General features: G+C 46.5%; 1 protein-coding gene across 9 annotated transcripts in view; it reads left to right on the top strand.

Moving 5' to 3' along the window:
• The first annotated feature begins 4,391 nt into the window (after positions 1-4,391).
• MYB (MYB proto-oncogene, transcription factor) overlaps positions 4,392-19,708 on the top strand; it is a 28,955-nt gene continuing 13,638 nt past the window's right edge. Inside the window, exons 1-11 of one of the 9 annotated variants that reach the window (XM_074578290.1) lie at positions 4,415-4,466; positions 8,336-8,453; positions 10,065-10,136; positions 10,803-10,895; positions 11,297-11,517; positions 13,061-13,295; positions 14,136-14,216; positions 14,615-14,710; positions 16,042-16,299; positions 17,359-17,724; positions 19,301-19,443. In XM_074578290.1, coding sequence (XP_074434391.1) covers positions 4,444-4,466; positions 8,336-8,453; positions 10,065-10,136; positions 10,803-10,895; positions 11,297-11,517; positions 13,061-13,295; positions 14,136-14,216; positions 14,615-14,710; positions 16,042-16,299; positions 17,359-17,724; positions 19,301-19,443 — 1,706 coding nt within the window. In that variant the 5' untranslated portion in view covers positions 4,415-4,443. Of the gene's footprint in view, positions 4,467-8,335; positions 8,454-10,064; positions 10,137-10,802; positions 10,896-11,296; positions 11,518-13,060; positions 13,296-14,135; positions 14,217-14,614; positions 14,720-16,041; positions 16,300-17,358; positions 17,725-19,300; positions 19,444-19,708 lie in introns of all 9 variants that reach the window. The other 8 variants (XM_074578291.1, XM_074578289.1, XM_074578298.1 and 5 more) reach the window with 8 other exon arrangements.

Genomic DNA, 19,708 nt, shown 5'->3' with positions numbered 1-19,708 from the left:
CAGCGCAGGAGAGATCACAGCCCACGCTATTGCTGTCCGTATGGTATGGTTCAGCCAGGAGGGGCTCCACGTAGCCCAGGAAGGGATCTTGTTTCCAGCTGCTGGAAGAGCTTCCTCTCAGCTCATTACCCTTTCTCTGGCTTTTCAGTCTGGCTGCAAGAAAACATGGGTATGATGGTGTGGAGGCAGCCTCATCTCCTGCTGCCCCATGGTTCGCTCTCTCTTTTGCCCCTAACGAGGTCCACACAATGTCCATTTTCAGTAGGGCGGGTGGTAGCCACTCACACCTACGTGTTTGCTGTTCTCGGAGTCCCGGCACATATGCAAATCCGGGTGGTGACACATCCAGCTACCTGTGAGGCAGGTACCCCTCAGGAATTCCACCAGCAGCTCAGCCACCAGGCTGGCCCCCACCCACTGCACAGGTCACTGGAACAAAAATGTTAATGCACATTATTGGACATAATTTATATCCACAGGTAGGGGAATCTGGCTAAGTATGTGGCTCTAAGTGACTTGGTATGTGATACAAGCAGCATCAAACCCCAGTCTCCTGCCTCCCTCCCCAGAGTTTTTAATCAACCTTCTTATCTTCTTTTATGAGGAACTTATGTTAGGAAGTCCACATTAAAGGAAAACATACATACTTATTTTGCTTCAAATCTGTTAACAATATTTATTGAAAGTATTTCTGGCCAAAATATCAAAAAACGTCTGATTTTTAATGACAAAAATACCACAACTGCGTTTGAAACTTTACAGTAACTATAGTCTAAAAGTGAAACTAAAAAAGTGAAAGTTGCTTGTTGTTTTTCACTGCACAAGCTGAGAGAAATACAGAAAGTAAACAAAAAGCACATATTAACATGCATTTATAAAAATGCCTCTGGCATTCTAAGATGCCTTTGGACTGGAGGGAAAGAAAGGTGGCTATTTAAACTCTTGTGACTGATAGAAAAAAAAGGGTCTGTGTGTGTGATCACGTAAGTAGTTAGACACTGATTTCACAGTATTCCTTGCAGATTCTGTAGCAAATTCAGAAAAAGTAGGAACAACACATGGGTAGAGATCGCTGCTGGGATTTTCCAAAGTCTGAAAAGAATTTATGCAACTACCTCCTATCCATTTGGAAAATCCCTGTGTTCGGGCTTACTGCTCTTCTTCTCCTGGATAAATTTCCTTTACCATTCCTTTTCTATTTGGTTATGCCTAGTTAGCTAACCTTGGCACTGCTCAGCCCAAGTCACGCCAGCTAAACGGCAGAACGCAACAGGAAAACATTAAGGACGAAGACAACACGTCTTGGGTTTGATGTTTAACTAGGATTCCTGAATCTTTCTTCACATGCTTTTAACTCCATTTTGAGGTTTGTGTTTGTAGGGGAGGTGCAGGAAATCAAGTAATTCAATGTGTATTTACCATTTATATAATTACTTTTATTAAATTACTGTTATAATTTGTGTAAGTAAAAGATCACCAGAACATGGAGTTACGCTGTTTACAATTACTCTGTCAGTTGATGCAATTACTATAAATAGGCTCAGAGACATCACTAATTAATGAAGTTGGAAGGATAATATAAGAAGAAGTCTGCTAGCGCACATCTAAGGCATATGATCTCTGAGTTCAGATGCAGAAGGGGGTGATTTCTCTTTCTTTAGGGCTTTGGCAAGGATACATTATAAAGAACCCTCACACCCCAAATGGCCTCAGGCTACAGATGCTCGGGAAAGAAAATAAAATAGTAGAGTCGTGGCTCATTTTTAGCAAAAATTTAAACATTAAGAATGAAGCAAGACCAGTGGAGTGTATGCACACACCCTACTGATTTTAGTGGGGTTTATATATGCACAGTTGGGGAAGACTGATCTTTAAAACTGGACCGGAGATGTCATTTCCCTCTTTATTTTGAACATAGTAAAAATACATTTTATTTGCAATTTTCAGTATTCTTATAAACCAAATGTGTGGGGGTTTTTCCAATCTGGGAAGAAAAAAAGGTATTTATTCCGAGTCACTGAAGAAGAAATGTAGTCTTACAGAAAACCTTCAGAAGAAAATTCTGCATATTAACAGTTCTCTTGAGAGCAATAATAGACATTCTTTGCATTTATTCAGCAAATTTACATCTAAATCGGGAAGATATTGGATTTGTTTCAGTTAACACTGAAATACTTGAAAAAAAATCAACAAGGGAAAATGTTTCCCATGGAAGCAGGAAAAGATAACCTTGCACCGTTTAGTTGGTACCTTTGTGGGAAACTATAGGCAACATGACCACACAATGTTTCATTGAAGCATACATTTTCAGCCGCCGACTAAGTAGTAGCTACCCTTCACAGCAGATCCTGTGTATTCTGTCACAGCCCTACAGCCGCGTTGACTACAGGCCCAGCTTCAGGCCTCCTACGTACATAAGCAATATTCGCTGGCAGAGCAGTACACAGAACTCGCTCTTACTTTTAAATAACTTTCTGTAAAGAATTCGGGATTAGATTCTGGCAGAGCTGTGTAAGTATCATTCCCATTATCAGTAATGAAAGCAACATTTTACACACGCAAAAATGCATAGTCTTGTAGATTATTATCAGCTTTGCTTCTGCAACAGTAACATCCCCAACACCTGGCAACAGTGTCTAGCTACAGCAAGGACACCAAAATGGCTTTCTGTATTTTCTCTGGCCTTCTGTTTTCCTTCATTCCCCGAATACATCTTTACCAGAAAAAAACCCCTCAAAACCCTGATGGATTTGAGTAGCCTTGTTCTCTGCTGATGCCAGTATGCACTTTATAAAGTTGACCAGGTGGAGAATAGAGCCGAATTAGTCTTAGTTTTTCCAGTTCTCCCACTGCCATTAGCATTGTAGCCCCCCTTCATAGCAGAGAAATGCTTTGCAAGGACACGAAGGTGTCACTGTCAAAGCACCTCCACCCTGTGCTAACGCTGGTCCCCCGCTGCAGCAGACCCATTTTACAGACAGGCAAACGGAGGCCAGGAGGGAGGGCAGCTCCCGTTGGAGGCGTGGGTTGGGCAAAGCAGGAATGATGTGCACCCAGCGGCAAATTTGTGACAAGGTGTGTGCGATCCCAGGAAGCCACGCATCCGCAGAGCTCGGTGAGGCAGCCCCGGCTGCCTGCCCATCGCCGCGCTGCCAGCGCCGCTGAATCCCGTTACAGAACATGACGGAGCCTACGGGACGTGAGGGACCCGACGGGGAGGTGGCGCACGGCCCCCGGCCCCTCGAGAGGATCTGCCTCGGGGGGCAGCGGGCCCGGAGCTCACCCGGGCCCTCCGGGAGCGGCGCCGCGGGCTCGGGAGCGGCGCCGCGGCCCCGCCCCGTCGGCGGCTCATTGATGAGCCGCGGGCCCTTTGAGGAAAGGGCGAGTGCGCCGAAACCGCTGCAAAGCCACGATTTTTCAAGCGGCAGCGCAGCCTGGGAACTTTGCATGTTTCGCCATTTTTTCACATCCTGACTCATTTCTGTATCAAAAAAACGTGTTCTCTGGAGCTCATCGGACACCCACCGCCTCTCCCGCCGCGGCGGCGGCAGGCACCATCCACCGCCTGGCAGCGGCGGCGAGGGGAACTATAGCAAAAATCCCCCGCGGCGCGGCAGCCGCAGTCAGGCACCGGGCAGCTCCCGGCCCCCCCGGAATCCCCCCCGTCCCCCGCCGTCCCTTATATTTGATATTTCCTGCGGGGGGGGTTGCTCGTCCTGCCACCCCCCACCCCTCTCCCCCGCCTCCCGAGGGCTGCTCGCCGCTGCAGCCCGCACGCCACGCAGGGAGCGGAGCAGGTGCACTCGCCAAAGGGCCACCACCCCGCCGTCGGCGGGAGGCACCTACGTGCCACCCGCTGGTGGTCCCCGATACCCCCGGGGGGGGGCCGCGCCGCCCCACAGCGGGACTCCCCTTCCCTACCCGCCGTGTCGGGGGGGGGGGGGGGCTGCCCCTCCTGCTCCGACGGCTTCCCCAACCAAAGCCTCACGCCGCGGTGAATGGGGGGGGTGGGGGTGGGCTGCGGCCGCGCCGTCGAGGGGCTGCGACTCTGGCACGGAGAGGGGGTATGTGGTGGTGGGGGGGGTGTCCCCGCCGGGGCGGGGCGGGAGGGCCCCGTCGGGCGCACAGTGCCGGTCCGCCTTCCCCGCGCCCCGCCGCCGCCGCCGCCGCCGCACGGTCCCGCCGCCCGGCGCCAGGCGCCTGCGCACTGCAGGGGCGCCAGATTTGGCGGGAGGGGGAGTGTCCAAGGGCCCTTTGTTTGATGGCATCTCTGTTTACAGAGTTTACTCTTTAATCTCAACCTGTTTCCTCCTCCTCCTCCCGCGGCTCCTCGGCACTCCCGTGCGCGGCGGCGGAGCGCCTGGGCGCAGCCCGGCAGCAGGGAGCGGCGGCGGCGGCGGGCGCGGGCTCCCCCGTCCACCTCCCCCAGCGGCCGGTGCGAGGATGGCCCGGAGACCCCGGCACAGGTAACCCGCTTGTCTGCGGGCGGGGGGCGGCCGGCCCCGCTCCCTCTCCGCGCCTGTCAGACGGGGCACAGGAGAAGGAAGGCGGCGGCGGGTTTGCCCAGATGGACGGGGCGGCCAGCCCCCCGTCCTCCGCGCACCTGGGCTACTCCGTCCCCGGCCCCCAAGCGCAGGGCGAAGCGGCCCCCTCCTCTCGGAAGCTCCGGGGGAGCGGCAGCCCAGCGGGACGCGCCGCAGAGCTGCCGCTTGACGGGGGTCCCGGGCCGGGCGCCGCACGCCTGCCGGACGCCCCGCAGCGGGGGCGGCGAGGGGCCGGGGCTCGCTGCCCGCAGGGGCCAGCGCGGAGCCCGGCGGGGCCGACCTCCCCGCAGCTGGACGGCAGGACAATGTCGGTCTGGCTCGGCGGCGGCAGGTAGCGCGTCCCGTCTCATTCATTCATTCATTCCCGGCGGGGTGGGACGGCAGGTGGGCGGCGGGGGCTGGGCTCGCTCCTTCCTCGTCTTTTTTTTTTTTTAATTTTATTTATTCTTGGCAGTGGCGGCCCGTTTGCCCCCGGCAGGGCGGCTCTCCCCCGCGGGGGTAGTGACGCCCTGCGGGGCTTGGCTTTTCCACGCACACGCCGCTCGCTCGCCACATGCCGGAGCGCGGCAGCGCGGGCGGCCAGCTGCGGGGGCTGCGGCTCCGACGGGGCCCTCGGACAGAGCTGTCACCCGTCCCCGCCAGCCCGCCCGCCGCGCTCCCGAGAGAGGGCGATCCCCGCCGCGCCGTGCCGTGCCCTGCTGTGCCGCCCCGGGGGCCGGGGGCGGCGGCGCCCCGGGGGCAGCGGGCTGCGCTGGACGGGACGGGACGGGACGGGACGGGGTGGCAGCGCCGCGTGGCCGCTCCGTGCCGCCGCCGCCGGGCGGGCGCAGAGAGCGGGGTTGTTGTCTAATTAGCCGGGAACGGCGGGTCGGACACGTGGAGGCTTTTTTTCCTCTTTCTCTTTGCAGCCCGGCATCCTCCCCTCTTCCCCTCCCCTTTGGCTGGGCTGTGACAAGAGGAGAAAGTCGCAGCCCTGCCTTTCCCTGCCCGACTGCCGGCGCCGTCCGGCGGGGTTAGGAAAGAGGACGGGGCGGGGGGGCTCTTTTTAAGGCAGAGGGGCTTTGCGGTGCGGCGGGAGGCAGCGGGCCGCGGGGCCAGCGCCGGGCTGTACTTTCAGCGTCAGAACGGGGCTGTCGCTGGGGCCGGCGATGAATCACCCGGCCCGTCTTCCCCGAAGGAGAGGGACAGCCGCCGCCTGCCTCGCGGGCGCCTCCCGCAGGGACACGGCGGAGCCCCGGAGCCGCCCCGGGCTCGGCCGGCAGCCCCGCCACGGCGGCGCGGTGCCCGCCTGCCCCGCGGGGCGCGGCGGGGAGCGGAGCGGCGGGGAGCGGGGACGCCCTGGCGGGAGCGGGCGCGGGCGCGGGCTCTGCCGCGGGAACGGGCTCTGGTGCCCGAATTCCTTCAGTCTCTGTAGCAGCAGCAGCGAGTTATTTCCTCTCCACCCCCTCTTTTTCTTTTTTTTTTTTTCTTCTTCTTTCTCTTCTTTTTCCCCCCCGCCTTTCCCCGTGTATCGTGGCACAAGGCGGTTGCCCGGGCGAAAAGCGCAGCAGCGCTGCTGCCGGGGGAGCGCTGGAGCGGCGGGGGCCGGCGGGGGGGCTCCGACCCTCGGCCCCTGCCGCCGCTCGGGGCGGGGGGAAGCTGCGGGGCTGCGGCCGGAGGTGCAAAAGCATTAAAAGTTTTAGAGCAGCGCTGAGGGCCCGGTTGGCTCAAGCAGTTACCGAGCGTCCCGAAATCCCAGGGCCCTTTTCTCCTGCTGGAGAAGGCAGGTAATAACAGCGGGGTTTGCTCAGTTCTGCGCTGCCAGCAAGGCCCCGGTTATTTAAATACACCGGTTACATTACTGGCACCGCACTTAAATCACTTTTAACCTGTTCGCCGCTGATGTTCTGCAGCCGTTGGCGGCGCGGCGTCTCTCTGCTGCGCCCGAAACACGTCGCCGCCGCAGGAAGTGTCACTGATGGATATGTACCTGGTGCTTTTACTCTCTGCGAAACTCATTTTCAAAATGATACTGGGAAATTGAGCCACAAAACTTCCTTTGGCATATGGCAGTCGCACAGCTGTCTCTCTCTGTCACTTAGAAAAGTGAATCTACTTTGAGCGGCGGCAGGGGAAGGAGCCCCGTTGGTGGCAGCTGGAGGGTGCGAGCTTTGCTGAGGCTCCAGCTGCGAAGCAGGGGTGCGTGCTCACCTTGGGGTGCAGAGTGGGGACCACCAGTCAGGGCTTCCCCCACACGGTTGCGTGGGCCGGGGAATAGGGAGTGAACGGTGAGGCCAGGCAGGCTGGAGGACTGCGTCACCGTGGGGGCGAGAGGAGGGTGGCAAGCGAGGGGCCAGGTGGGTGAGTCAGGGGCCACCCGGCAGAGGCTGGGGGAAGGCCACACACATCACGGCAGGCTGTGGAAAACTTCCTACGTGTAGCGTAGTTTTTATGGCACATGCCACAGGCCAGAAAACAGGGTTGAAGATGTAAGGTGTGATTAAAAGAATATCTGTTTAACAGCTTGCGTTTTGGAGGTGTTTGCAGCTTGACTAACAGTCTCTGTGCTTCATTGCAGCTTAATTTAAAAAGCGAGCTCCTGAAAACAGGTTAACGGGATAAACAATGCCCAATCATTTTACTACAAAATACCTTTATTTTAATGTCTTAGTCATACCTTAACATACCACAGCATACCATACCATCAGATATATCACAGTTTTTAAGTCTCATAGCATGACATTGTCTCCTTTCTAGCACTTGCGGTTATCGTCTCTTAGCTGAAGTGTCAGAACTGCTGCCTGTATCTTAAATATGAAAAATAAAATGCTGCCCACCAGAAAGACAGCTCTTGTTGCAAAACACTCTCTTTTAGTTTTAGTTAACTGGGTAGAGCAAGTGCTGTTTGCTGTTTGAAAAGAGTAATAGAATCCTTTTTACCCATAGATAGCCTCTGGGGAAATCCCTTAGTCATGAATAAGGTGAGTAGCAGAGTATTTCAAAAACAGCATGAGGTATTTAGAAATAGAGTAGAGGTAATAAAGTCTTAAGTTAGAGAAATGGAGAGTATAAAAGGGCTCAATCATTCATTTGTCAGTTGCAGGATATTAAGTATACTTGTCCTCAGCTCTTGTCTCTCCGGACCCATAAGTATATGGGCTGTAATATAGCATTTTATATTAGAGCTTATTGCATGTTAATGTTACTGCTTACTGGCTTTACTTAATTATAGAAACTTTTGTCTTCACATATAGGGTCCATAACCATGTTCCCAAACAAGATTATTATTGGATAACTTTTGGTGTTTATGCACAGTCTGTTTTATTTATAACAGTAACTATCTGTTATAACAGATAGTTATATTGTTACCAATAGCTCTATTAAACATACAAAAATGTCAACATTTGTCAGAATGTATGGCAGGAGTTAAAGCTTTTGAACCTGCACTTGTGTAATGGACACAGCCTCTAGTTCTCTTTATTGTCCCAAACATTGTATTTTAATTTGAAACCTTCATTGGTTGAAAGTTTGCCAAATGTGTAATTCACCACTGATCTAACAGTAAGAGCAGGTCTAAACATGCACAGTAATACGAAGGTTGCCAGCCCTTTGCTTGTATCTGTGGATACCAAAAACAGCAGAACCAGTTCAGAATACTAGAACAACAGAATGCAGAACAAAATCTTGTTGTGCAAGTTTTAAAACTTTTATCTGTGTAACCTTTGTAAGGGTTGTAGTGGTTTTTTTGTGCTTTGTAATTCAGCTCAAGTCCTCATGATCCACTCTGTGTCTCGCTGTGTTTCCTTCTGCAGTATATATAGTAGTGATGATGATGAAGAAGATGTTGAGATGTATGATCACGATTATGATGGTCTGCTTCCTAAGACTGGAAAACGGCACTTAGGAAAAACCAGGTGGACCCGTGAAGAGGTAAATCCAAGTTCATCCATCTCCTGCATGCAAAAAGACGGAGAGAGCAAGGTCCACGTTCTTCTCCGAGTTGCTTATCTGCAAACTAACTTCAGTGACAGTCCCAAGTATATGAATGAGGACAAAGTTTTCGACCCTTTAGCTACACTCAGTGTTTTATTTAACTTTGAGGATCATTCTTGTCTTTTAAATAAAATGTATAAGCACCATTTTTTTTTATGTCCACCAAAGCAAGGTCTACGTTACAGGTATGCGAGTCCCCGTGTAATCCCTGTTGGAGAAACAGATCAAGAGTCACCTGCAGCAATGCTTGATTGTTACTGCTGCCTCTTTTTGTTTGAAAATGGTTGCTATGCGAGAACTGACGTGTGTTCAGTGTCCCACAGCAGCAAACAACTGTGGCAGAAACTGCTGCAGTCCTTTTGTGCCATTTGAAATTTGCCCTTTAATTGCAGCATTATGATTCTGAGTGGAAATAAATTAAAAGCTGGAAGAAAGAAATCCAGCAGTACCAAAATTGAGCATTCAAGACGTGTTTTGTTTTTGAAGGTCAAAACGCGTTTTAGTCACGGTACCCTTGTGCTGACTTTCCGGGTAAATTGTGGTATTAGCCTCCTTTGCCAGGTGGATATCCTGTGGCCATTTAACTGGTTTGAGTTTATTGTGAAATACATTAATACAGTTCTTAAGCTATGTTTTGACTTTCTCCTCTCTAACAATGTATATTGATATATAAACAGTGGCAGGTCACTTCTTGCAAGCATTTTTTAATTTTTTTTAAATCATCGTCTGCTCTTACGGATGTGGATGTGTTTGTGACGTGGCCTGGGAGGAAGGGATGGCCATGCAACCCAATGGCCACTTTCCTGTCACATGAACTGGGAGCATACTGGGAGGTGCTTGAGAGGTTGCTCCCCTCCTCTTATCTCTTGGGGCAGTTCTTGCTTGTCTTACACTATCTCAATTTTTCCCAGTACATGCGATTGGTTTCTTTTGTCTTTAGAGTCTACATTTCTGGCCTTATCCTTAAAAATACCGGGCCAAATTTCTTGCTATTGTGAGTACGCGAGACTCCCTCACAGCGATCAGGAGCAAAAAGGAGCCATTAGCTTTATTGTGCATTCATTGTACATGGATAGGCAATGGGCAAATTACTGGAACTCCCATTACTTGCAAGACATATAAAGCTTACGGCTGTGATTTTCAGAGGTCCCCAGACAGCTGGGTGCCTGAGTGTTACTGAATTTCGTTGTTATTCTGATGCCTGGCATCTAAACATCCGTGCCCTCCTGTAAATCCAGTACAAGAATAACAGTTACATTGCTTTGAGCTGTAAAATGGGAATGTATAATGGGAGTCAAAAAACAGCACAGAAAAAGTCAGTCTTTCTACTGCAACACAGTAAAGAACCTACCAAAATCCACAGGAGTAGAAAAACCTCCTGGTTTAGGCAACTAAAAACATGAGAAGACTACGGACCATCTCCCCTTACACTCAGGATGCAGAAAAAGATGCATAAAAAGCTAGAAGAAGGTAATTTTTACAATGTATTTAATTTGCATTATAAGTGATTACAATATTAATTATGTCTGGTTTTTTTTGATGATTCAGGATGAGAAACTGAAGAAGCTTGTGGAGCAGAATGGCACGGAAGACTGGAAAGTCATTGCCAATTTCCTTCCTGTAGGTGGATATTGGTTTCTGTTTCCAGTTCTAGTGACATCTCTTTATCAGAGGTTTCCAAGTAAGGGAAAGGGGAGTGGTTGCTTTATAGTTACGTTTTTGCAGGAGATATAAAACATCCCCAGATGGACACCTCAGAAATTTAGTTAGAATACTGTGGAAACCCTTACCTTCATTTTCCTTTCATTTCTCAGAAAGGGTTGGAAAAAATCAAACAAGCCAAAATGGGGGTTGGAGGGGTGTTGCGCCTCAATGCAACATGTGATGGTCAATGGGACACTGAAACAGTGTGTCTCGGCACAGAGGAAAAATAGCTTTGATGAATTGTAAGTGTGGTTTAGAGGATAATTGTTTTGTGAACCCTTTGGCTGTTGTAGAAATACCGCATGTGAAAGCATGACAGCGATTGTGCCAGACGGTGAAGATTCAGTTTGTGCCGTTTTGGTGATACACTCATCACTGCAGGAGCGATGGAAATATTATCTAGTTCAGGGAGCAAAGTGATAGTTCAGCACCTTCTTCTCAGATACTCCATGTATTATTATAATATATGTCACTCCATATTGCTTACTAGTTGTAGCTGAAATACATTGGGAACAAGCGTTATCACTTTATGTTCTTCTTGTCTAATGAATGATCTACTTTGCGTATTTTACATTTCACTAGAATCGGACAGATGTTCAGTGCCAGCACCGATGGCAGAAGGTACTAAACCCAGAACTTATCAAAGGTCCATGGACTAAAGAGGAGGATCAAAGGGTAATCAGTTTTCCTTTCATTCTGATTAGTGCCTTAGTAGCGGATTTCATGTGTTGGGGCAAAACTCCTCGAGACTTCGGTGGTCTCAACACTAATACGGCCAGAAGCAGACTGATCCTGTGGTTTCAATGCTTAGTATTTGTGTATTTTTCTACGCAAATTAATTAATGTTCCTTTACAGCACTGTAATGTAGAAATGCAGTCCAGAAATGTCTTAACTATTACCGGATTTTTCCTTTGGGGTAAAAGTATAAGTGGGAAGTAGGGAACCTTAACTGTGTGTTAGTTTTACCGTGGCAATTTTGAGAAATGTCATTGAAAATGTTGTTCCACCACAGAAAAATTTCATTGATTCATTATGCATCGTTAAATACAGGCAGTTTTTATGTCCTTCTTTGAAGGTAATAGAACTCGTGCAGAAATACGGTCCAAAGCGCTGGTCTGTCATTGCTAAGCATTTGAAGGGAAGGATTGGAAAACAGTGCAGGGAGAGGTGGCACAACCATTTGAATCCAGAAGTGAAGAAAACCTCCTGGACAGAAGAGGAAGATAGAATTATTTACCAGGCACACAAGAGGCTGGGAAACAGATGGGCAGAAATTGCAAAGTTGCTGCCTGGACGGTAATGACATATACCTTTAGCTCTTAAATAGGGAATAAAAGAAAAAAGCTGCAGGTCTGAGCAGTTTGTTTCAGTTGCCTCGGGCTGCACATTATAAATCAAAAAATTTTGGAATCAAACCCTGGAGAGCCAGTGACATTAGATGTACGTTTTTCTCAGTGGGGAACTGTTCTGTTTGGTCAGTACATGGAACAGTACGCTATTTTTACATGCTTTTGATGTTTGCCATAGGTAAAAAAACCCAGTAAGTAGAGCAAGACCATAACAGTTTCCTAAATGTCTGTGCAATCTTATTTGTGCTTGCAATAACTGTCAAAATTCAAACTGATTTAACAGTGAAGGATCAGGCTCTGCAAGTGGAACTTAATTTACATTCAGCTAAGGGTATGTCTTTAACATGAAACCTGTTCTGTTTATTCAAAGTGATTTCTTCAACCTTTGTAATTGCTCCTGAGTCACCCAGATGATTTTGACCTGTTAAAAATCCATGTGTAAACGAGGAGAAACTGAATTCCTCAAACTCTGGTCCTGGAAGTACTTGTCTCATTGAAAGCTTATGCAGACCTTGCATATAATTTCAGAGATTCAGTATCTTATATATTCACTCTGGAGTAAAAGTGACTCAACATGAAGTGTAGTCAAGCAAATAACGTAAGCAAGGGAGAGGTTTCCTTTCCCATTTTTATTCCTGCTATTTGGAGAAACATCTTCAAGATCTAAATATAACGGCTAAGATCATGACAGCCTTTTAAGCCGCATTCCATAGGCTGCTTTCACCTTCTAGAAGAAAACAAGAAAGGCATTACTCCTTAGAAAGTTTTTTTTTATAGCTTCCACACATCACGGATACCACTTTCAGCAATACCGTGTGGTGGCGGGGATGTTTTTCCAATAGAGGAGCGGTTACTAAGCGTACTCTTAAAATCGCACAGGCTTGATAAGTTTGCTTTTTTCTGACTCATGAATGTGAGAATTTGCATCTCAGTTTTTCTGCAGCTAAGAAAAATCCCAACAGCTTTGTTTACTGAATTTGTGTGTATAGCGTGATGTTGTCATTGGCTAGGTGGCCAGTTGGAAAGCTGCTTGGAAGTCAGTCTTCTCACAGCTGTTCTCCGCAGTCTTTCTTTCCAGCAATGAGATACAATAAAACTCCAGTGCAACATTAAAACGTAGGAAGATGACGTTGGCAGCCCTTTAGGGAAACCTCAAAGGGGTGTTAGCCTTTGCAGTCACCTCACTTCATGGGAATGAGGTGAAGCTGAAGTTATTCTTTTCTTACAGTTTGAGGACCTAAGGCTTAGAGATTGCTTCAAAAAGTACACAAACAGCTGTAGCCCTTGTTTTTTCTCCCCTGCCTTTTATACTGAGCATCTTTCCTGAGAGGTTGAGAGCAGTATTTGTAAAGGTGGGGGCAGGAGGAAGGTCAGAGAACAGCTCGAGGTTTTAACAGAAATGCCAACAGCAGTTTCCTGCCCATTAATCTCAGTTAGAATTGGAAACGCTCTTTTTTAAAACTCCTCAAGCGTATGTATTTGTGTTACAGAACTGATAATGCTATCAAGAACCACTGGAATTCCACCATGCGCCGAAAGGTTGAGCAGGAGGGCTACCTGCAGGAGTCCTCCAAAGCCTGTCACTCCTCAGCCGCCGCCGGCTTTCAGAAGAGCAACCACTTGATGGCCTTTTCTCACAACCCGCCTTCTGCACAGCTGCCCGTGGCCGGCCAGCCCCCGCTGAGCAGTGACTACCCCTACTACCACATCTCTGAGCCACAAAACGTAAGCGCCTGAAAATGCAGGTTTGGGGGTTTTTGGGGTTTTTTTGGTTTGTTTGTTGGTTTTTTTTTTTGCCTTTGCCATGCCTGATTTCAGGAAGCGTGAAGGATTTTCTCCCAGTCTTGGTGGACTTGTGTGTGTTTGATGTCAGGCGAGGACCACCTTGACCTTAACTTTGACTTGATTCAGTGATGAAAATACGTACATTTCAAATTGATTGCCGGCATTCAGGTGGTGGAATCGGGTTCAGCGTTTTTAACATCTTGTAAGCAGTGAACATGTTTCCAGCACTGTTTCTTCTAGGGGTGAACATTACACTTGTTGAAAATCAGTCGAATGGGGTTAATTCTGTGTTCTATGTCAAAATCTCCCACGTTCCCTTCAGTAATATTCTGTTTGTGGGTTGCATGTCAGAACCAAGTAAACAAGTATTGTTTTTAATCTGATTCCTTTTCTATTAATGATTAATAATGAAACAGGCTGCTGCTTCAGACAGTTACATAGTAGAGTTTTAGATGATAATAAATTGCATCTTTTGCACTTTCACTTCAATTTAGAAAAAACTTACAAATGCATCCATAAATTATTTATCTTTTGTCATTCAGGAAGGGTAGATATTTCATATATGAATTTTCTTTCTTCCGCTGTAACGCTCACTGTCATATTCCTAAAAAACTGTTTACTTTTCTTGTAAAAATTATTGGGGTTTTTTTTTGCTATTTCATGTCCATAGCTTATAAATATTAAGTAGCTAAAGCCACAGTACGTTTAACACAAATTTACAGTGCAGGCAGACATCATGATAGAAATAATAACTTCTAGTTTCTTTGCTTTTTGGCCTAGGTCCCTGGTCAGATCCCATATCCAGTAGCACTGCATGTAAATATTGTCAATGTTCCTCAGCCAGCTGCTGCAGCTATTCAGGTAGATAACTTGAACATAATTTCAAGAGTCAATTTGTTAAACGTTTGATAAGTCAAAATGCAGATATTGTACATTAAGGCAACGTTTTAATGTAATAAGTGTGAAAGAGAGAAAATGGGGAAGGTGGGGGTGTTCTAACATGGCTAATAATTGCTTCTTTTGAAGTGGCTTTAAAACACAGTAGTTGCCATCTGGTGTGATAGCTTCCACTTTCTCCGTTTCAAATGTCTGTACTGAAATTCAGCAGGGACTTTAGTAGTGGAAAACACAATTGACGTTTGTTTCATCTTTGAGTCTAATTTGGCTATTATAACCACAGGACGGCAAGCCATGAGCATTTGAGTTGCTACATCCTATCAGACCTTTATCTTTTCTTTTCCCTTAACTCTTAATTTCAGAGACACTATAATGATGAAGACCCTGAGAAAGAAAAACGAATAAAGGAATTAGAGTTGCTACTAATGTCGACTGAGAATGAACTGAAAGGGCAGCAGGCATTACCAGTAAGATTGTCACTGTGTGCTTGGATGGAGGGATAGCAGCGTTACCCCAGTGCCTGTCTTTTTAACTTTTTACTCCCCCTCTGCCTTCAATACTAATCAAGGCTCTATATTTCCGTTTTAAAAGGATGAAACATAGCACATGTATAATCTGTATTTGCTTTGTAAATTCTTTTATTGAGGAAAAAAAAGGCAAACAATTTGCAGGTGTTTTATCTTCGCAAAGTGGGAGCAGGGCTGGGCTCTGTAACGTGATGTAATATTGGAGACACGGTGATTGTACAAAGACGAAAAATCCCACAGATCTTAAATCAACGGGATCTGCATTTCTGAAAGTGTGCAATGGTTCATGTGATGAAAATGTAGTGCCTGTGTATTAGATTTTTCCTCTCTGTTGTATTCTTTCTTTCAGCTGTGTTTTATACACTTTGTAAGCTTCAGACTTGGTGCATGTTTGACAGTTTGTTTTACTTCTCCGAATAATGTTAGATTCTTCATAACTGCATGTGTGGAACAAATGCTGGCTATTACTGAATTCTCACACTTGGTTGTATGTGCCATTGGATGTTAATGTGTGAAAAACCTTCTGTAATTGCTTAACACCATCACCAAAGCCAAGAATCCCCAAATCTTTTTAGAAGATAGGTGATAGCCAGCAGATTCTTTTTTTGGGTAATATATAAATTAATAGTAAAACAACTGCATGCGTGATACGTTAGTTTGGCCACTTTTTAACTTTAGTTAATGTTTTGCAATTTCTTCTGTTGCATGATCACACTGGAAAGAAACTTCTGTTAATTTGTTCTTCTGCTTTCCTAACCACGTTGATTTGACAGCCTCTTCATTGCATTGGTGTAAGCTGTAGCATTAGACAGGGATAGAAGAAGAAAAGGAGATAAGCAAACAAAAGCAACTCTAACTCTTAAACCCTTCAGCCTTCTACAGTGCTGAGCGCTCAGTAGGGAAATCCTGCCGTTTCTTGCTCCTCGCAAAAAATGACCTGCAGACACTTTTTGAGCTTTTGGAGTAACCCAGTATGAATTGATTATGCATTGTTAGTAATGATATATGCTCATAATCCTGGAAGTAAATTGTGAGGTAACTTTGGGATAACAAATACAATGCCGATATTACTTAAAACGAGATCTTGCACTGATGAAAGGAAACATCTTGACAATTGTTTCATAGGCATAAGCTCTTAGATGATGATGCAACTACTTTTATCTTTCCTCCAGTGGCATCTGACACCTTGTGCAATTTCATTGCTAAGTTCCTTCTGCCTTCTCCCCCCTCCTTTTCTTTTTTTTTTTTTCTCCTTCCTTTAGACACAGAACCACACATCAAACTACCCCGGCTGGCACAGCACCACGATTGCTGACAGTACCAGGACCAGTGGTGACAATGCACCTGTTTCCTGTTTGGGGGAACATCACCACTGTACTCCATCTCCACCGGTGGACCACAGTTGCTTACCTGAGGAAAGTGCATCCCCTGCACGGTGCATGATTGTTCACCAGAGCAACATCCTGGATAATGTTAAGAATCTCTTAGAATTTGCAGAAACACTCCAGTTAATAGACTCCGTAAGTAGACTTGCCACCTCAGGTGGATTCGTGCGTGGTCAAGGATTAAGGGGAGAGGAACTGGGACAGTCCTAAATGTGTTTTTTTTTTTTTTTCCGAGTAACTTCTAATTGCTGCAAGATCCGAAGCTTAGCTTCTGACATAACAAAAGGCGGCTGCTCATAAATGAAGCCCTCGAGTGTGGATGCATATGCTTTTTGTGGGTGTCTCCCTTTCCTGCTACATCTTGGTATGGGTGTGTGATTTTTAGCAAACTGCACAATGGGAGCTTGAAACGATCCCTTTGGTATTATGTCTCCTTAAAATAAAATCAGAGACACCGTGAAAGATCTTAAACAATGAAATTATAATTATTTATATTTGAAGTGACGCATGCCGTAGGTTTATGTGTGGCTGCTCATGTATCTGCATCATTTTCTGAAAGTATTTCTTGTAGCTTCAATAGCTGCTTCTCAAAGTTTAAGGAGCTTGCCCTGGCATACGTGAAGAACTGCAAAGACACATTTTAAATGCCAAGGAGCTGACTGGCATTGACGTGGGCCTTTTCTCATTGTGGTCTCTGGGATACTGTGTGTAACAGCAGTGGCACGCTGAACTATGTTTGTTGGTGACCCCCTCCTCCAGCAGCAGAGGCGTCTGCTTCATGCAGCATCACATCCCATTCAGCACGTCCAGAGCAGGCATGCAGGTTAGAAGGAGACCAGTCTTGGTTGAGAGCCCAAAGCACACATTTTTTGGTAGCGAAAGGCACTGTCTTCATACTAAGCAGAAAACTCTGGGCAAGTAGATAGTAAGGACATCACTTGACTCATTGTTCCTTTAGGGACACAGTTGCCAGCAACACTACTAGTATGTTAAACAGGTTGATGTGGTCGAGGTATATATTGAAAACGCGGATAAGCATTCACAATGTCACTACTCAAATAAACAGGGTCAAGCTAAATTGAACTGGGAAAGACTTTGTTGTTGTTGTTGGTTAGGGGCATATCCTAGCACTGTATTTTCATGAGGTGGCACTATACACTGTCTTATAGCTCCGTGCCTCCCACGTTGTTTCAGGATCCTTCATCATGGGGTGATCTCATCAGTTTTGAATTCTTTGAAGACACAGACAGTTCGGCTAGCAAAGTGCCCTCAGGCAAAGTCGTGCAGCTTCAGCAAAGAGGGGACAGTGCTTGTAGACCTCAAGGACACCCCATCACAAACTTGAGCAAAACCATGTCGAGTCAGGGCCCTCCTGGCTCACCAAAGTCCTTATCTGCCTCACAGGGCAGAGCGGCTCCATGCGTCCTTCTTCGCAAAAGGAGAGAGCACTCCAGCCCCTTAGCCAGTGGCCACGGTAGCACCTTGGTCCTAGCTGACGTCAGCAGCTCAACTCCTCCTAAGCGCTCCCCTGTCAAAAGCCTGCCCTTCTCTCCCTCGCAGGTAGATCAAGACTTCTGCACAGATGTTACTAATTCTCAAAAGTCACCCCAGCCTTAACAATTTAGAAACTAATCCTTTGGAACAAATGACTAATTACCGTTGCGCTTGTTGATTTCACTCCGTGTTTGAATCTTCTCACTGCTCTTAGTCTTCACCGCTGAGTTTAGATCATCAGCAAGCTAACTGTTGATTCTCTTCTTTTAAATTCATCTGTGGGGCTTGGGTGGTTTTTTTTTATTTGTATCATTTTTGCAGGGGAATACGAATGCTTTCTTTGCTCTTGCTGTTAACTCCTTCAACTGCTAGAGTTTAACATTTCTGATCATTTGTAATACTTTCCATCTCTGTCCACTTACAGTATGATTCATTGACCTAGAAAACCCCAAACTGCATTTAAATAGCATCCAGGTTGTGAGACAAACTGATAACAACCAGAAAATTCAAATCACAGCTCGCCATCCTCAGCCTGGGCCATGTGGGGTGGAGCGGAATAGGAATGAGGAGGAAAATGGCCTGTTAAAATGGCCTGGCGTGCACTTCCAAATTCCTGTCGTTGGTTGCTTTGTTTCACAGCTGCAGCACTATTTAAAAGTGTTTTGGTTTTTTTCTCTTTGTTTGTCTGTTTGTATTGGTTTTGCCTTGGTTTAGCTTTAGTTCTTGAAGTCAGAGAAACACTGTTTCATGAAGGATAGTAAAAGATTGCATGTAACGATCTCCCACTGTATCTCCCATTACCTATTAGGTATTTTAATCATATATCATTTATTCAGTGAAATCTGTATTTTCTTACATGCCACATTTTTATAAAGGGTATTTTAATCTGATGCAAGTTGAGTCTAGAAGGTAACACGGTGAATCGTTGTCAGAATAAAGGATACCACTGCGCTCACAGATTTGTAGACACTAGAAATGGAAACGATATTTTAGGTTACTAGGCAGAACTCATGCAAAAGCAATTTTCTCCAAACTATTACTGCTGCCTCCTTTTCGGTCAGCTGTTTCCATTCCAAAACACTCATATGTACCCATCACAGGTGGCAGTTCTCATTTTATGCTGTGAAAACGGAGCACTTTGTTTTGAGAGAGATGATAGGAAATTTATTTTCCTCTCATAAACACTTTATTTACTGCCGTAAAAGCACCTAGATTTCCCATATAAATCTTTGTGGAATTTAGCCCCATTTCCTGTGGGTTTATTACTGAAACATCCCTTACTTACTTTCACCCAGTTCTTACGGCTCTTCATATTATATTAAAATCTATTTGCAGAAAATCCAAATCGGGCTTTTAAGATTTGGCTCTTGAAGTGGTGGAGAGTGTTTCTCATTGGAATGGTGTGTCATTTTCCTTATAACTTCCCCTTCTAAAAATGCTGGGTTTGGCTTCCTGAGTGCTCTGGTCAAACTGCTGAGTATTGTTTTGCCATGTAGGCAGGTACCCCACATACACCTACCCCTATCTTAGGGTCAGGAGAATCACTTAGAAGGAAATAATTTCTTTTGCTTTTGTTCAATAACGTCAATTTAAGAAGCCAACCCTGGATGTTCCTGTTGTTTTTTCCTTTCCTTACTTGCAGTTCTTAAACACCTCATCCAGTCACGAAAACCTGAACCTGGACAACCCTGCGCTAACTTCCACGCCGGTGTGTGGCCATAAGATGGCTGTTACCACACCGTTCCACAGGGACCAGACTTTCAAAGCTCAGAAGGAAAATCACGTGTAAGTCTGTTATCACGTTGTCTTGTCGGATTCACGAGGGTTCATTTCTTCAGGTTTGCACGCAACCAAAGTGCTGGGTCACCGTACGCTTCCTGCAGAGCTGTTTGCTAACACGTTCAGATTTTTCTTAGTCTGGAGTAAAATCTCCACTTTGTAACTGTGGAGGTAGGTTGTTAATACCAAACAATCATGCATACAGATTTACCCGTTTTTTAAATAAAGCCATTCCACCTTATCACAGTTAAATAGATGTTCTGCCAGAAAA

This window comes from Larus michahellis, chromosome 3 (assembly GCF_964199755.1).
Source record: "Larus michahellis chromosome 3, bLarMic1.1, whole genome shotgun sequence".
Taxonomy (NCBI): Eukaryota; Metazoa; Chordata; class Aves; order Charadriiformes; family Laridae; genus Larus; species Larus michahellis.
This window is presented reverse-complemented; position numbering and strand designations above follow the sequence as displayed.